The sequence below is a fragment of the Kogia breviceps genome, chromosome 12 (genome assembly GCF_026419965.1).
Source record: "Kogia breviceps isolate mKogBre1 chromosome 12, mKogBre1 haplotype 1, whole genome shotgun sequence".
NCBI lineage: Eukaryota > Metazoa > Chordata > Mammalia > Artiodactyla > Physeteridae > Kogia > Kogia breviceps.
In genome coordinates, this window is record NC_081321.1 from 97725963 (window position 1) to 97745752 (window position 19790).

The following is a 19790-nucleotide window of genomic DNA, read 5'->3' on the forward strand; positions in this document are numbered from 1 at the left end:
GTGGGGATTGGGGGAAGAACTTTAAAAGCTCTCTGTTACCTTTTCTCCTACTTGGACTTCGAGTTCTTTTAATGTCCGACAGCAAAATTCATTTCACTCTCACCTCCCCTTAAAGATAACAATTAAAAATCTTTTGTTAAAATGTTTTAACTACATTAATGTTTACATGGGACACACAGAGATCAAAATTACAAGAATTTCTAAATTACATAGTTTTAAATGCAAGGTCTTTCTTACGCACTACCATCTGCCAGACGCGTGAACGTGGGCCAGTTACTTAGCCTCTCTGTGTCTCGGGTCCCTCATCTGTAAAATGACACACGACATCGACTCCCCCTGGGGTGCGGTGGGAAAGGAGTGATTGCGGCCTTCACGCGGAGAGCCCTCACGGAGGCCAGGCCCCGTCTCACATGACCCTCACTCCATGGGTTAGTGGCCACCACCGTCCCGCTTTCCAGAGGAGGCTGGGGGAGCCGAAGGTCACCGTCGGGAAGCCAAGGCAAAGGGTTCAGACCCAGGTGGGCTGGCTTCACGGGCCACGCCTAACCCTCGGCTGCGGCACTGTGTTCTGACTCCTGCGGGCTCCCGCTCGCCCCGCGGTGCTCTCTGAGCCCCTCTGCAGAGGGCTTAGGACGGATGTGCGTCTATACCAGCCCCCTGTCTCCATCCGCTTTTATTAACTATTTTTGATTTTGCATTACCTGTGTATCTATAAACCGCTTCAGAGCCTCTCTTTGGAACTAACCATAGGGCTAGATGAGGATAAGGAACAACAGAGGCCACTTCAGAGTATCTGTCCGGTGCCTCCTACACTCAGGCCTGGGCGTGGTGTCGGGCAGGACACCGTTCCCAGTCTTGAGAAAGCTTAATGCTAGGGACAGTGACAGACTGGAAATAAGCAATCACATAAGTAATGTAAGCTGAAGGAATAACAAGTGCTGCGAAGACAGTAAAGACAGGCGGGGATAGACTGGACACTCGGGTAAGATGGGCCGACTCTCCTGGATGGGGTGGATGACGGGGCATTTGAATAGAGCCCCACAAGCTAACAAGCCAGGAGCCACCCTCTCGGAGCAAAAGCTCTCCAGGCAAAGCAAAGGGAACACGCAGCAGCTTGAAGCCCAGAGGTGGCAGGGGCCTGGCACATCCCAGGGCTGCTACTACAGAGGCCAGGGGGACCAGATCCCAGCAAGCAGGGCCAAGGAACACGGGGTGAGTCCAGAGATGGAGGCCGACACCAGCGCCATGGTGCGGAGGCCATGATGAGGGGTCTGGACTTCACACCCAGGAAGGGGAAGCCACTGGAGCGCTTTAAACAGAAATTAACTTCATTTTACATACGAGGAAACAGGCTCAGAGGGGTTAAGTGCCGAGCCCAAGTTAAAGATGAAACCAGGAACCCAGCCTTATGGTTCTGTGTTAAATGTAATATATTTAATATGGTTTTAATGATGTATCGAAGAGACGCAAAACACTATTTGTAACATATGCTTAAGATTTAAGGAATAAAAATCATACCTACCTGACTTTTTACAGCTGTGTTCCCACCATCAGCGGAAGAAATGGAGAAGTGCCACTGCCCCAGGGTGCACAGGAGGCCGCCCCTCCCAACCTCGGCCCCCTCCCTCCCTCCTCTGCATTTGGTCAAGGCTTCCTCAGCCCCAGTGGCAGCTCCTCTGCCCAGTCGGGCTCCAGTCCTCTTCCCTTCACAGGGAAGTGTGGACCCCAAACTCCATCTCAGTATCTGCCTCAGGGGAGCCCCGTCTACTGTCTGATATTAACTTAGTGATGCCAGCTTTCTTTAGATTAGTATTTATTTGAATAGTATGTCTTTTTAAATCCTTTCACTTTTAACCTTTCTAGAAAACTATATTTAGGTTTTTCTCTTAGTGGATTTTACTATCTGTGATTGCGGGCCTCTCACTGTTGTGGCCTCTCCCATTGCGGAGCACAGGCTCCGGACGCGCAGGCTCAGTGGCCATGGCTCATGGGCCCAGCCGCTCCGCGGCATGTGGGATCTTCCCGGACCGGGGCACGAACCCGTGTCCCCTGCATCGGCAGGCGGACTCTCAACCACTGCGCCACCAGGGAAGCCCAACTATCTGTGATTTTTGTCTTTCAAGTGGTATATTTATTATAATTACTGAGATAGTCAGGATTTCTATTTGTCCTGCCTATTCTGCTGCTTCTTGCCTTCTTTTGGGTTGATACCATTTTTATCATCCCATTTTTGTGCCTCTATAAGTTTGGGAGTTATACACTCCATTTTTAAACTTGTAGTGACTGCTCTGGAAATTACAACCAGCATAATTTTCAAAGACTCAAGTTAATCAGAACTTTCATCTTCCGACTGGACAATGTACCAACTCCAGAACATTTAACTCCAGTCCCTCCTCTCAATGTATATATTACTACTGTCACGTGTTCTCATTCTATCCTATTTTTAAATTCCAGAAGCCATCAGCCTTCCGTACAGTCATGCGTGTGGCCTGTACTTGCCAGGTGTTCAGCCATCTTCCCTCAGCATCTCTTGTTGCAGCATCTCAAACCTGCCACCTGGGGTCACTTTCCTTCTACCTAAAGCATATACCCTTAGAGTTTCTTTTTCTGGGCCTGTTGGGGGCCCAATCCATTTTTGTTTGAGAATGTCTTTACTTCAGTATTTAAAATAGTGAAAGATATTTGCTTTAGATACACGATTCTAGGGTGGCAGTGATTTTCTTCCAACACATCGTAGTTTTTAATCCACTCTTCACCTGGCTTCCATTGTTACAACTCAGAAGTCGCTTTTGTGTAAATGTTGCCCTTTGGCTGCCTTTAAGATCTCTTGGTCTTTGGGGTTCTGCCCCCACCCGTTTTAAATCCTTTTTGAGATTTGCCTTCTTGAATCTGCAGGATAGCACTTTTCATCAGTTCTGGAAAATCCTCAGCCATTGTTTCTTTGGCTATTACCTGTCCCATCTCACATTGCTCTCTTTACAGAGCTGCAATTACATCGTTTATGTCTCTGCTACATCCTGGCTAATGTTTTCTGACCGATCTTCCAGGTCACTTATTTCTTTAGCTGTGTCTAATACGTTTATTAAATTCATTGAGTTTTAAATTGCTATTGTGAGATATAACCTTTACGCAGAAAAGTACATACAGTACATATGCATAGTTTACTTACAATTAAGGCAATCAGCTGTTTCACAATTACTCAAAACAAGAATTAAAGCCAACAAAAGAGGCCCCCATTTGCCCTGCCCCAATCATAATATTTCCTCTCCTCCTAGCACTTAAGATATCGTTGACTTTTATTTTGTTAGAATTTTACCACCTAGGTATGTAGGCCTAAACAATACAGTTCAGTTCGCCTGCTTTTGAACTTCCCATATGAACAGAAGCATCCGTACGTTTCTTCCGCCTTCACTAGATATTATGTCCGCGAGTCACTCAGCTCGCTGACTGTACGTGTTGTTGATGGCTGTCATTGCTGTGTTCCATCCACTTATTCAACAAACATAGACTAAGCACCCACTATGCGCCAAACACGGTCCTAGGGGCTTGGGATACATGCATAAGTAAAACTGATAAAGCTGCCCGCCCTCGTGGAGCTCACGTTCTAGAACGAGGAAATCACATTTGTGCGTTAACCTCATGGGTGTGAGCCGAGTCACCTACAGCTTTATTTGGGGGAGAAGCACTGCGGACGCTGGGGAACCACCAGTCAAAAGCCTTCAGACGGGAGCAACAAGAAGAGGACGCAGTGGAGAAAGAGGAGAGCAGCAGAGCACCTGTCAGGGAGGCCAGCCAGATCACAGAGGGCCCGTGGGCACCAGGTACCATAGGGAGGCCAGCCAGATCACAGAGGGCCCGTGGGCACCAGGTACCATAGGGAGGCCAGCCAGATCACAGAGGGCCCGTGGGCACCGGGTCCCACAGGGAGGCCAGCCAGATCACAGAGGGCCCGTGGGCACCGGGTACCACAGGGAGGCCAGCCAGATCACAGAGGGCCCGTGGGCACCGGGTACCACAGGGAGGCCAGCCAGATCACAGAGGGCCCGTGGGCACCGGGTACCACAGGGAGGCCAGCCAGATCACAGAGGGCCCGTGGGCACCGGGTCCCACAGGGAGGCCAGCCAGATCACAGAGGGCCCGTGGGCACCGGGTCCCATAGGATCACTTGCCTTCTGCCGTCTGGCATATCTTTTATGACTTCCTTTAGTCAAGATCTGCAGGAGGTAAACTGTCTCCGTTTTTGTCTGAACTGTCTGCATTTCACCCTCCGTCTTTATTTTTTTTAATGTTCCTCAGTGACTTCTATCATGTCTTTAATCTTCAGAAATTCAAAGAAGCCGTCCAAAGTGAATTGACCTTTAGAGGCATAGAAATTCAAGATGTTATGCAGAAGGCTTCTTTTCTTTTGTTTGAATCGGCTCCTTTACTGGAGTTCCTTTAGCTGCGTGTTTCTTTGGAGCAAACAATTTTTCCCCTCCAAACCCTGCTTCTTGTGGCCAAAAGCTTCTTTCCTCCTTTTTTCTCAACCTACCCAGGCTACTTGCCTAGAGTCAACTTCACATCTGCTCTGTTGACCGATGTTCTACCGCTGTTGTTTGCTTTCTCCACATGAATTTGTGGTACCTGGCCTGGCCAAGCAATGTTGCAATACATGGTCTTGTGAATGAATGTTTTTTTCAGCATTGTCAGAGCAATAATACATCTACTTAGGAACTTTGTGGGAGGAGGGAGGGAGGACATGAAGCCCCGGAAACTTGGACAAATAAAGCTGGTTACGGTCATCAGGTAACCAAGGGAAGATTTTAGAATAGAAAAAGAGAGCAAAAACTCAATTACCAGGTTTGAGACTTGAGGGCAAAGTACATGGTCACAAAATGGCTAATAAGTCGGCAAGAGGAGGGAAATAGGGCGTCAGTGTGAATCTGACACAGTCCACAGTCTCCTTTTTATGTGTATTGTTTTTTAACTTCTTAGAATCAGATCCATGCCGTTCCCTTCTCCTTTTACACACTCTTCCATAGTTCAGTTGGCCCTACATGTTGATGTCTGAAATGTGACGTTACACAGGAAGGTCGGTTGTGTTCTGCCTCATGTCTAAGCCGTAGTGAACGGTAAGTTTTCACAGGTGACGGCCAGTTGCAATATATGCCACATACGGCTAAAGGTTGATATCGGAATGAAGGAAATATTGATGCTGAATTAAAGAAACTGGATGTAAGTACAGGGGGAAATGCTTGGATCCTTGTCGCTTTGCCTTGTAAACATCGACACCCCGCACGTATTTGTGAGTGAATTTTGCTTCAGCATAATTCTCAGGCTCTTGAGTAAGTTCTTCAGAACTCCGTCGTGAATCTTTCTGTCTGGTGCTCAGAAAGCTTTCAAAAACTTCTGCTAAGATCTGTTTCGACTGCTTTGCACGTGGAAGGCTGTAGTTATTCTTCAGGGAGGTAGCATTGTGCTGATGCCACACGGATTACTGAAGTGGGAAACACTTTTGGTCCATAAGCAGAAATGTTCGACATGTCCATCAGAAGCAAATCTCAAAGGTTCAATTTACTCTTTTTAAATAGTATAATTCCTTGGATGTTTCTGAAGGGATATTGATGATACTACCATTATTACAGATGATGTGAGGTCATCCATGGCAGATGCAAGAACAGTTCCACATTTTGTCCTTACCAGCTCTCATACACTCAGAGGCATAGACTTCTTGATATCATTCCAGGTCCTAAATGTCTTCTGATGCAAAATATCCTCTTTAATCTTCATGTTGCTTCCAACTTAATCAACCACCATAGGACATTCAGTAACTTCCTCATATTAGACAGTTCTGGTGAGGCTGAGATGGCCAGGACAGAACAGACGGCATACCTTTTCTGTGTTGTGTTCACTCTACGTCGTCAAGGGCATCAAGTTTCGGCTGATACAAAATATGACCTCTTGAACCATATTTCCAGAAAGGAAGTGCTGTGACCACAATAATAAGTGCCCCCACCACCAATTCAGGGAATTTGATCTGCAAATCTGTCAGTGTCCTAAGATTTAGCCCAAGTCTAATGACCAGATAATTCAATGCACAGGCTGCCTCATTTTCATACAAGTCAGTGTGAAGAGAGTATACAAGATCTAGGTGAAAAGTAACCTTGAACACCATAGGCAAAGGTGCCAGATGTGTCTTCCTTTTCCAAATACTCTTATACCAGTGGATGAGCAGATACCACAGCAAGAAGAGGAGAAGCTCTCAGGGGTCCCCACAGAAAAAGTTCTCATCCTTATTCTTACAAACATAGTATAAAATTCTAGGATGGCAAATATTTTAGCTTCAGCGAGATGAAGACATTTTCCCACAATCTCATACCTTTCATTGTCACTGTTGAGACATCAGTGTCAGTCTAACTGTCACTCCTCTGAAGTCAATTCCCTTTTTCTTCTCACTGCCTTTAATATTTTCTCTTTGATGCTGATGTTCTGCTGTTTTACCATGATATGTCTAGATAGGCATTCCTTTTTATTTATCTGGCTTGAGATTCTAACCCATTACCTTTGCAAATATAATCTCTGTCCTACTCTTTCTCTTACATATCTGGAAACCAGTAAGAAGTATTGTTGGGCTTTCTCTTCCCACCTCCCACGTCTCTTATACCTGTTCTCCACGTTCGGTATCTCTCTCTGTGTGTTGCATTCTGGATAATATCTTCAGATCTATTTTCCACTCCACTAATGCTCTTTTCAGCTGTGTTGAATCTGCTGTTTTCACCCATCCACTGAATTTTATTCTATAATGATTGTATCTTTCAGTACCAAGAGTTCCAGTTTGTACTTCTTCAATTGCCTTTTGTTTTGCACTCATATATTGAATCCATTCTTTCATTTCTTTAAAGATATTAAAACACTACTTTTAGATTCTGTATCTGATAGTTCCAATATCCCAAGTGTTTGGAGATCTGATTCCACTGGATATGATTTCCATTTGTTTGCAGTCCTCATTCTTTGTCTCTTCATATGTTTTCAAGATTTTTCTGTGTGACACTTTATCTGTGGTTTTCTTTAAGGGCTATATTGTAGATGTATTCCTCCACAGAAGGGCACACCCAGTCCAGGACCAGTTTTAAGTAAATTCCTAGCCTGAGGCTTTTCAGACCACACAGGTAGCATTATTTTAGACACAGATTTTCATGAACTGACTTGTGATTACAATTTTTCCCCTATTCACCCAACGCCAGTGTTGAAACTGGGAGGTTTCCTTGTGTCCTTCTGCGATGCAGGTTTATATTTTGTAGATTATCCTTACAAGAGGGTATAGGGGGTCCCAACTGCGCCTGTACTGGTCTTTCCTAAGGTTTCTCCACCTTGGGCAGACCCTGCAGGTTTTGACTCTTGTCCCCTTCACCCCAAATAGCCAACAAAACTGAAACACAAACTCACCAAGATTTGGCCAATACCTTCAGGGTAAAAACTGGCTTTATAGAAAGCTCCCTTCTCTGGATTCCAATTTGTACTGCATGTTTAGCCTCTGAGAATTACCTTCTTGCCAGCTCAGCAATGTATTAAACTATTTTACCTTTTATCTACCATTTTAGTTGTTTTCAGTGGCAGTGTGTTTCATGGAGGTAGCCTACCACAGTACTAGAAAGAGAAGTTTCTATTCACTACAACTCGTGGTCTTCAGCAAGAAAGAGAATTTCGCTGCATGTGTAAGTCAGAAATCTTTCAAATTTAGTTTAAATATTTAGTCTTTTATGTTTAAGGAAGTAACTTATGATACTTTTCATCTCAAATTATTAGCTTTTCCAACTGTTGAGTTGTAGCATTTCCAACTGTTGAGTTTTTCAGCAAAGAATATTCAAACTAGATTACTTATTCCACAAATGCGGATGGTTTTAAGTCAAGAGCATGAACATAGAGCCTATAAAATGACCAGTGGTCCTTCTGAATGAGCCTGGAAGTTATCTTAGTTCACCACTTATGGAACATCAACTGATCAGAGCACAAAGAAGTCCCACGTCATGGAGCAGATAATACCTTGTCATTCTTGTTGGAGCTGCTGCACTAATTCTTTTATTTTTTAAATTGTGGTAACAAAAAAACTACATAAGTTACCGTCTTAACCATTTTTAATATATAGCTCAGTAATGTTAATATACTCACACTGTTGTGCAACCGATCTCTGGGACTTGCTCACCTTACAAAACTGAAACTCTACACCCAGTGAACATCAACTCCCCGTCCCCGCTCCACACTGCTGCACTAAGTCTTACACCTCAGCTGCATCCAGGATGGATGCAATCACGAAAGCTGTAATACAAAAATTTGCTAATATTTCAGAACCAAATTTAATTGTTTTATAATTGTTTACACAATTCCTGAGAAAATGAAGCTTACCCATTTAGAGTCAGATAATCTGAGTAAATAACTTTTTTTACTAAAACAATATTTCCTACATCATACACTAGATTCAAAGACCTTACAGCCGATAGAGACATTAAAGTTCAGACTTTAACTCTCGTTCTGCACATAAAGCAAATGAGCTTCATGCTCATGCTACAATTATGAAATACAAAGGAGCTCATACAAAGATCTTTTTAAAAATATTTCATTTCTAGCTACCAAAATATGATCACTATCCAATGAAAGACATTAAAAATGTATAAAAACAAACAAATTTAAAATTTGGCATCTTAATACTTCTACTTCAAAGTTTAAATTCCTTATTTCCAGGGAATTCCCTGGCGGTCCAGCGGTTAGGACTCAGCGCTTTCACTGCCGGGGCCTGGGTTCAATCCCTGGTCGGGGTACTAAGATCCCGCAAGCCACATGGCACAGCCAAAAAAGAAAAGATTTAAATTCCTTATTTCCAAATCTGAAATGCATTGCATATGAAATATGTTAGTCTGGTTTCAATTTGCTATGTTTCCATTTTTAATACAATATTATTTCTCTTATTCTGAAATATATCTCATTTCGACGTTAGAATCTTCTCTGAATAAAATTTTTGACTGAGGATTATATCTGTTGACATGATTCGCTCTAATGACCTTGTGTCCTATTTCTTATCATTTCAAGTTTCACATTTGCATATGAGGAAAAAAGAACTTACCTCTTTATAACATTTATATTCAGGTCAATTCCACCAAATCTGGACAGGAATACAAGGCACGGAACAGCACCAGAGCTGGTGAGGGGGATCTACGCCCAAACAGGAAGAATAACAGCCCATTAGAGAATTCAGATCCAAGCAGTGGACAGCACAGCAGGTTTCATGATGTAAGGCAGGACATTCTTAGTGGGATGGGCATTCCAGTAACATTCACAGCGATTCAATCCAAGTGTCTGAGTTGACGTGCACCCTCAGCAAACTAAGCACAAGCAGCATGAATGCTGGAATGCCAGTCTGTGCTCAGTTAAAAGCCAACAAGTTGTCTACAAAATTATCTAAAATCTAGGTCTATCTAAAAGATAAAGTAAAATTAATAGAAATATATTCTAATATAGATTTTATATATGTATTTTTATATATGTGCATATGTATTTTTATATATGTGTGTATATATATATAAATATATATATGTATTTCCCAAAAGTCTGAGGCCACAGCACAATTAACCCTCTGAGTATCATATGTACTTACTGTACATTCATATAATTTCAAGGTAGAAAAAAATCATTTTCAAATCTAAAATTCTATACAGGACGTCATTGGGTCAAGTGGGTTAATATGGACTATAGGTTAAATTAAAGTATTATTTTCTCAATGTTTAGTTTACTGAAGTTGTTAACTGTACTGTGATCATGTAAGAGAATAATTCTTATTCATAAGGAAATACACACTGAAGTATTTAGAATTAAAGAACCATTAATATAAGCAACATCCTCTTAAATGATTCAGAAAAAAATTATGTACACATTGTGTATTTCGTATACATTATTTGCACATATGTATGAATGAAAGATCACGGGAGAAGCAAACGAGGCTAAATGTTCACAACTGTCAAATCTGGGTAAAGGGTATATGGCTACTGTTTGTACCACTCTTATCCTTACAAATTCTCTGGAAGTTTGAAATTACTTTTAAATAAAATGTCAAATTTTTTTTAAAGTGAAAATAATTATTTCCCCCCAAAAAGCATTATAAAGTTGAAATAAATATATAATAAATATAAATATATTTTATTAACCTTCCTGCAAATACACAAAGTACAATTTCCCATACAGCTGAATGGCTCCCAAGCCTATACAACCAAGTTTGATATTTACTTAGCCCTTAAAATTCCAGCCTCAAAGCCTAGCACGGTTATCTCAGTCTTCCCCAAAGGGCAAATTTCTCCTTGCATTAAAAACATGTATAACTAGGAAATGGGCCCAGAGGGAGAGTGGCTCACAGGGTGGGTCTCTGTGAAGCCTTTTCCTGGAAAGGACACCCGGGACTGGGATTTCTGATAGGGCATTTTTTCAGTAGATATAATTTGGGTAGACATTTCAAAGGTTCCCTAGTTTTACAGAAGAAGGGCAAGAACAGATTAAACATGCAGTTTCCCAGACTGGATGCCCTCCTGGTCTTGGTAGTGATAAGAGTTAACATGAAAGGGAAGAAACTTACATTTGCAGAGCTCATACTTTATAAATGGGTAGAGGCACTGCTCTTGGTTTTAACTCATTTAGCCCCAGACTACCTTCGGAGGAGGTTGAAATTTTCCACATTTCACAGAGCAGAGGTGTGACCTCCCTGCATGGCACTGCCATTAAGTCATTTAGCCACAGAAATCGGTGACTCCAGAGCCCAAGTTCATCTCACTACACTAACCACCCTGCCTTAAAATCCATCAATCTATTGAAGCTGGGACTTGCCTGGTAGCACAGTGGTTAAGAATCCACCTGCCAACGCAGGAGACACGGGTTTGATCCCTGCTCCAGGAAGATCCCACATGCCGTGGAGTAACTAAGCCTGTGCACCACAACTACTGAGCCTGTGCTCTAGAGCCTGAGAGCCACAAGTACTGAGCCCGCGTGCTGCAACTACTGAAGCCCGTGCATCTAGACCCCGTGCTCTGCAACAAGAGAAGCCACTGCAATGAGAAGCCCGCACACCGCAGTGAAGAGTAGCCCACGCTCGCCGCAACTAGAGAAAGCCTGCACACAGCAACTAGGACCCAACGCAGCCAAAAATAAATAATAAATAAATAAATAAAAATTTTTTAAAATCTATTGAAGCTTTTGTCATATTTCATATTGCTACTTATGGTCTAATGCAAATTCTAATGTGGCAGATACACATTTGCAATGACTGGTCTCCAAAACTAAGCACTTAGACAACCCAAATCACCTCTCCAGTATTTGTTATTCTGGCAAAAATGTTGGAGAATCAAAACCATCCACTGATGAATCACTGAAAGCAATTCTTAGACTGGGGCTGGGGGAATGTAGTTTGTAAATCCACATCCAGTATATTGATAAGTACCTTCAAAGACTTCTCTTTCCCCAACCCAGCACAACCACCAGGACCAGAACGGAACTTAGTTTTCCTTCTCTGGAATCTATTTACCAATTCAACTTCTTTTAAAATGTTTATATTAATATTCAGAGACTGAAGCCACATTTTTTTATTGTATGTTTAAATTTTTTTAACATCTTTATTGGAGTATAATTTCTTTACAATGGTGTGTTAGTTTCTGCTTTATAACAAAGTGAATCAGTGATACATATACATATGTTCCCATATCTCTTCCCTCTTGCATCTCCCTCCCTCCCACCTTCCCTATCCCACCCCTCTAGGTGGTCACAAAGCACCGAGCTGATCTCCCTGTGCCATGCGGCTGCTTCCCACTAGCTATCCACCCTACGTTTGGTAGTGTATATATGTCCATGCCACTCTCTCACTTTGTCACAGCTTACCCTTCCCCCTCCCCATATCCTCAAGTCCATGGTCTAGTAGGTCTGTGTCTTTATTCCTGTCTTACCCCTAGGTACTTCATGACCTTTTTTTTTTTTTTTTTTAGATTCCATATATATGTGTTAGCATACGGTATTTGTTTTTCTCTTTCTGACTTACTTCACTCTCTATGACAGAACCTAGGTCCATCCACCTCACTACAAATAACTCAATTTCATTTATTTTTATGGCTAAGTAATATTCCATCAATATTCTGTTGATGGACACTTAGGTTGCTTCCATGTCCTGGCTATTGTAAACAGAGCTGCAGTGAACATTTTGGTATGTGTCTCTTTTTGAATTATGGTTTTCTCAGGGTATATGCCCAGTAGTGGGATTGCTGGGTCGTACAGTTGTTCTGTTTGTAGTTTTTAAAGAAACCTCCATACTGTTCTCCATAGTGGCTGTATCAATTTACATTCCCACCAACAGTGCAAGAGGGTTCCCTTTTCTCCACACCTTCTCCAGCATTTATTGTTTGTAGATTTTTTTGATGATGGCCAATCTGACCGGTGTGAGATGATATCTCATTGTAGTTTTGATTTGCATTTCTCTAATGATTAATGATGTTGAGCATTCTTTCATGTGTTTGTTGGCAATCTGTATATCTTCTTTGGAGAAATGTCTATTTAGGTCTTCTGCCCATTTTTGGATTGGGTTGTTTGTTTTTTTGTTATTGAGTCGTATGAGCTGCTTGTAAATTTTGGAGATTAATCCTTTGTCAGTTGCTTCATTTGCAAATATTTTCTCCCATTCTGAGGGTTGTCTTTTGGTCTTGTTTATGGTTTCCTTTGCTGTGCAAAAGCTTTTAAGTTTCATTAGGTCCCATTTGTTTATTTTTGTTTTTATTTCCATTTCTCTAGGAGGTGGGTCAAAAAGGATCTTGCTGTGATTTGTGTCATAGAGAGTTCTGCCTATGTTTTCCTCTAAGAGTTTGATAGTGTCTGCCCTTACATTTAGGTCTTTAACCCATTTTGAGTTTATTTTTGTGTGTGGTGTTAGGGAGTGTTCTAATTTCATACTATTACATGTACCTGTCCAGTTTTCCCAGCACCACTTATTGAAGAGGCTGTCTTTTCTCCACTGTATATTCTTGCCTCCTTTATCAAATATAAGGTGACCATAAGTGCGTGGGTTTATCTTTGGGTCTTCTATCCTGTTCCATTGATCTATATTTCTGTTTTTGCACCAGTACAATACTGTCTTGATTACTGTAGCTTTGTAGTATAGTCTGAAGTCAGGGAGCCTGATTGCTCCAGCTCCATTTTTCTTTCTCAAGATTGCTTTGGCTATTCGGGGTCTTTTGTGTTTCCATACAAATTGTGAAATTTTTTGTTCTAGTTCTGTGAAAAATGCCAGTGGTAGTTTGATAGGGATTGCATTGAATCTGTAGATTGCTTTGGGTAGTAGAGTCATTTTCACAATGTTGATTCTTCCAATCCAAGAACATGGTATATCTCTCCATCTATTTGTATCATCTTTAATTTCTTTCATCAGTGTCTTATAATTTTCTGCATACAGGTTTTTTGTCTCCTTAGGTAGGTTCATTCCTAGATATTTTATTCTTTTTGTTGCAATGGTAAATGGGAGTGTTTTCTTAATTTCACTTTCAGATTTTTCATCATTAGTGTATAAGAATGCCAGAGATTTCTGTGCATTGATTTTGAATCCTGCAACTTTACCAAATTCATTGATTAGCTCTAGTAGTTTTCTGGTAGCATCTTTAGGATTCTCTATGTATAGTATCATGTCATCTGCAAACAGTGACAGCTTTACTTCTTCTTTTCCAATTTGGATTCCTTTTATTTCTTTCTTATCTGATTGCTGTGGCTAAAATTTCCAAAACTATGTTGAATAAGAGTGGTGAGAGTGGGCAACCTTGTCTTGTTCCTCATCTTATCGGAAATGCTTTCAGTTTCTCTGGAATCTATTTACCAATTTAACTTCTTTTAAAATGTTTATATTAATATTCAGAGACTGAAGCCACATTTTAAAAAAATTTGTATTACTATTAATGAAACTGAAGTCTAGGGCAGGTTACAAGCAATACCTCCTCATCACTCTTGCCCTGATCAATCATCAAAACACCCTGACATTCAAACATTCTTGACATGGTTCTTGAAATAATATTAAAGCTAAAGTAAACTCACTATAACTGGAAAATTCTTTTCTAATTTTAAGGGTGAGATTCCCATGAAATATTTTACCTGTTTTATATATTTCCAGTTAGGCTCATATTAACTATTGAAAAAGAAAGTTTGTTTCGCCACCTGGATTAGTCATGAAAAGATCTAGAAAAGGGACACAAACTGTGAACTCCAGGGATTAGGAAGAGAAGCTCTGCCCTTCATTCCCAATGAACTTGGCCTCCTGAAAAGGCACCACACTCCAGTCTCCTTGGTTTATACAGGAGGGGGTCACAGGAGCTCAAGGTTCTAGAAAAACGTCCTGATTATAAGATAGACTATCAGAAACTGTTTTTTAAAGTCTCTGAAGTTCTATAGTTCTTAGTGACTTCTTTTAAAAACAGATGTAGCTTTTAAAAAAAGGATACACATTTCACATTTTCTGTACTTTTCCTCTTCCTGCATAGCTGATTAGCTTGGGAAGGCTGTCAAAATTTTAAACTAAGATTAGATCATGAATATAGGGAGACATCAGCAGGAAATAATATTTTAACTTTCCATTTGGTATAAAGAAAGGAACAGTTAAATCAAGGTTATGAGGAAACATGTGATATTTGTGAGGAGAAAGGTTCCTTAAAAGCAAGAGAACATTACCATATGACACAGCAATTCCACTCCTAAGTATGTACCCGAGAGAAGTAAAAACATATGTCCACATAAAAACCTGTACATGGGGGCTTCCCTGGTGGCGCAGCGGTTGGGAGTCCACCTGCCGATGCCGGGGACACGGGTTCGTGCCCCGGTCCGGGAGGATCCCACATGCCGCGGAGCGGCTGGGCCCATGAGCCATGGCCGCCGAGCCTGCGCGTCCGGAGCCTGTGCTCCGCAACGGGAGAGGCCACAACAGTGAGAGGCCCGCGTACCGCAAAAAAAACAAAAACAAAAACAAAAAAAACCAAAAAAAAGCAAACAAAAAAACCTGTACATGAAATTTCACAGCAGCATTGTTCACAGAAGCGAAAAAGTAGAAATAACCCAAAGATCCATCAACTGATGATAAAGTGTGGTATATCCATGCAGTGGAATATTATTCAGCCATAATGAGGAATGAAATACTGATTCATGCTATAACATGGATGTTTAGCATAACTAAACATTATGCTTAGTGAAAGAAGCCAGTTACAGAAGATCATATATTGTATTATTCCATTTTATGAACTCTCCAGAATAGGCAATCTATTGTGACTTAAGGTATCAATAGATTAATGGATGTCAGGGATTAGGGGAAGGGGAGTGGGGAGTGACTGCTAATGAATACAAATTTTCTTTTGGGGGTGATAAAATGTTCTGGAATTAGATGGTGGTGATGGTTGCACAACTCTGTGAATATATGAAAAATGAGGAACTTGTCCACTTTTAAATGGTGAATTTTATGATATGTAAATTAAATCTTTTGAAAGCTTTTATTTAAAATGCAGATACAATAAAAGGCGATATGTAAAAGAATCAGTATATACTATTTGTGAAATTCTGGAAGTGAATAAAGGGGATACATTTTTTAAAAGAAGAAGAGAAAAGCTCTTCATCTTTCCTCCCCTTCCCTCCTTCCCTGTCTGTTCCCTCATAATTCAGTCCTACAGTCACTAGATGGGGCAGACAAAAGTGGTGTCTGCAACGTGGGGGAGCCGTGCTCCAGGGCAGGGTCGGAGGAGGAGGGCATCCACCTGGGGGTGGAGGTGCTGGACATGGGAGATGAGTCACATGCCAGGGAGGCTGATCAAATAAGTGAATATACTCAGAACACAGAAGCCAAGTGGCTCACTGTCTGAAATGGTAGTTACAAACATAGAAAGTGAGAAAATTACAATGAACCCTGAGGTACTGGGTTAGAATTGGCAGTATTGGTGTGAACTCATGGTCTTCAGTATATAGATTGATACAGAAATGCATGTAGGTGTAAATGTATGTAAATGTATATATATGTTTATATATGGAATATATCCCCTAGGGCTCTGCCCACTTAGAGGGCCTGGAGCAATGAGCAGCTCTGGTATACTCAGATCCCAGATTCTGGATACTTTGTTCCATTAAAAGGAACCAGAGCTCTTTGGAGAAATGGATGATTCTGGGACCGAGGCAAGGAAAGTACAGATGAGTTTATAATATCTTATATCAGAAAGTAAGGAAGTGCTCAAAGAATGATGGGGACATGTCAAAAGGACACAGAAACCAGCATGAAGGGGCTCCTCCTACTGGCTATATTAGGGACAACTGAAACATCAAAATAAATAATGAAAGTAATGGATCATAACCCACTTAATAAAACAGGAAATCTTGAGCCCCTGCGAACATATAAGCAATAAATGAATACATGAAAGTTTGGTGAGGAATGGCACGTCTACATAGTTTCAAAGTTTCTCCCACAAAATGCTTATTAATTATAAAGTAGATAAAGAGACTCCACCATGAAGAAGACAGATGGGTCTGACGGATTCCACCTTAATCAAGTGACTGCAGTGAACATCAGCAGTAACGGGACAGACTGAAATCACCTGTAAGCTAATAAAAGCGTTGAGAAGAGCACACCGTCATTTCTGTGACATGCCTGCCAAAGATGCAAAAGCCTGAATCTAGTCATCAGGCAACATCCGATAACTCAAGTCAGGGACGCTCTACAAAATAACAGGTCTGCAATCTTCAAAGTGTTATGGTCCTCAAGGCTAAGGAAAGACGGAAGAAGTGTTCTAGACTATAGGAGACCTGCCAAATGCACTGCATGATTGTGGCCTGGGGCCTGGGGCTGCGGCGGCTGACATATGAGCTGACGTTACTATCCTTACCATGACGGCTGGACTGTGGGCGTATAGAACAGGGCTCTGGTTTTAAGGAAACATACACTGAAATATTTGAGGTAATGGAGCAGCTTACCCCCAAATGGCTTACGAACGAGAAAATTGTTCTTTGCACTATACTTCCAATTTGTCTGTGACTTTGTGATTGCTTTTTTAAAAACAATAAAGCAGAAGAAGTTCTGGCAGAGAAAGCTCTCAAAAGACTCACCTCCCACGGACAACATCCATAAACTCTGTCGAAATACAAAAAATAACTATCTAAAGGTTCTGAAGAGTGAAAGAAAGCAGGCAGATTTTGGAGGAACTTAAAACTTTAGAAGAAGGGACAAGTATGGAGGGAGTTTCCTGTTCTCAGTGGCTTTGAACCTAAGATCAGGCCACAGTCAGTGTCCAGCACAAAGCAGGTAAACCCTGCCCCCTGAAAAAAACCCACTGTCTTTCTGGCCTGAAGAGCCAGCGCACTGAACCCAAAGCAACCACAACCATTAAAAATGTGAGAGGAACCCGAAAGAGGAGGAGCGCCACTCTCTGGGTACGCGCACCCTGTGTCCACATCTCCAGCTGGTGCTTGAGCCACGTGTGTGTGGGTCAGACCCAAGAGTCCCAGCAAAAGACCAAAAAGATGAATCAAGATATGAACAACTGCCCACTCACTGCAGGTGAGGGAGAATTTGCAAGTTAACTGCCTGTCCAAGCAAAAGTATCAAAAGTCTCAGAGGAATATAACAGAATCCAGAGTCTCCACAGCACAGCATTCGTGACGTTTAGCACTGCCCTGTTTAATGAACAGCCAGAGCCATATGTGACTCCTGAGCACTGTAAGTGCGGCTAGGGTAACTGGTGAACTGAACTCTTTGTTAAATTTAACGTTAATTAATTTAAATTCTAAAATTAACTTTGCTTTGGGAAAACTTTTAAGTTTGGAATGACTGGGTATATGAATCTAATATTTCAACAGCAAATTTTATGAAATCTAAATACAGATAAAGTATTTCCAATGGAAATTTAGTGTCAGCGTTGAGGTCTTCTGTAAGTGTAAAGTATGTACCAGGCTCTGTAGACTTAGTACACAGAAAAGAATGTAAAATATCTTATTACAAATTTTAAATAGTGATTACATGTTGAAATGAGATAATATTTTAGATATATTTATTTGGTCAAATAAAAATATTATTAAAATTAATTTCACCTATTTCTTTTTATTTTTGTAATATAGCTACTAGAAAATTTAAAATTACTTATGTGACTCACATTATATTTCTATTGAATAGCACTAGTCTGGGATATTATCCAAGTATGCTCAAAAATGAAGAACCAGGGAAATGTGACCCTTCTCAAAGGAACAAACATCAAAGCAGGCCAACCCTGAGATGATCCAGATGTTAAAATTACCAGATAAGGACTTTTAAGCAGCTATTTTAACTACGCTCAATGTAGTCAAAGAAATATGCTCATAATTGAAAGAAAAACCAAGAAATCTAAGCAGATAAATAAAAATTATAAAAAAGAACCAAATGAAAATTCTAGAACTGAAAAATACAATGTCTAAAATTAAAAGTTCACAGAATGGGCTTCATAGCAGAATGGAGATGCTAAGAAAGAGTCAGTGAATTTGAAGACACATCAATGGAAATTATGCAATCTGAAAGATAGACAGGAAAAATATTTTATAAAATGAACAGAGCCTCAGGGGTCTGGAGGACAATAGTAAAATGTCTGAGAGAGCAGAGGAAGAGGGAGAAAAAAATATTTGAAGAAATAAGAGCTGAAAACTGTCTGATTGCTCTGCATTGGGTTGAGCATACAGTAGATGCTCAATAACCACTTCAGGTAAGAACAAACGCAAATACTAAGTTTCAAAGTACATGTTGACCAAATACTCTTTATATGGAAGCCTTAAAAAATAAACTAATATGACTATGATAGTGCTACACACAAAATATGACAGAAGCACATGATAACTGTCCCAGACCTGCCAGAATTTAATTGAATTGTGACAAACAAAACTCTGTTTGGGACAGTGGGGGAAAGCCAGACGAGGTTGCATGCTCCTGTCATACACTGCATCCCCTCTTCCATACTGGGTGACTCTGAGTCTTCTCCGCACTGTACCTGAGCCAGCACTTCTTGAAACTGTCCTCTCGTGAGAGGCAGCAGGAAGGCTGTGATGACTCTTCGCTGTTCATTCTTTGTCACTGTCATGTTGTTACTGATGTCGAGCAGGTGAAAGGCTTTCTTCAGCTCGCCTCCTTTACCAGTAATTTTTTGAAATAAAATCCGTTTAACATCCAAGGACGACAGTATTGGATTTGCAACAGCTATGGCTATAAGAGAGATGGCTATTTATTAAACGCTCTTAAAGCTAAGACAATAAAAAGCATTTCACTGTGTACTAGAATCCAACAAACTTCTAAACAGTATTTCTTCTACTATATCTAGGTTTACAAGTAGATGACCCGCAATTGCAAAATCTGCAGTCATTTGTTGCACCTCTGAAATTCACATGTCAGTCAATATAAAATAATAGTAATAACATTAGAAAAAAAAGCGAAGATAATCTTCCCTATAAAGGACGTATGTCACTACAAGTGAAAAACATGGATATTGAAATAAAACTTAGTTAAGAATCAATTTTATCTCAAATAAATCTTCAAAATATTATATTCACTTTTCATCCCCTTGCCAATTTTTGAGGGAAAAACATGTAATTCTTAAATCTACAACCTTTTCCTTTAAAGACAAGGAAGACGTGAGAATCACTGGATACTAAAGGATAATGAGGAATGTTTAGTTCTCTAATGAGCTTGCAGGGCGCCTGCACTTCCTGGTGGGGAAAGGGGTCCCAGCTGTCATGGTTTAGGTCCCAGAGTCCCTGTGTCACCAAAG

The 19790-nt window shown here is 40.9% G+C and overlaps 1 protein-coding gene across 1 annotated transcript in view; it reads right to left on the minus strand.

Moving 5' to 3' along the window:
• EFCAB6 (EF-hand calcium binding domain 6) overlaps positions 1-19790 on the minus strand; it is a 215168-nt gene that overhangs the window by 177436 nt on the left and 17942 nt on the right. The window contains 1 exon segment of the mRNA XM_067010638.1: positions 9098-9186. Within this exon segment, the coding sequence (XP_066866739.1) occupies positions 9098-9186 (89 nt within the window).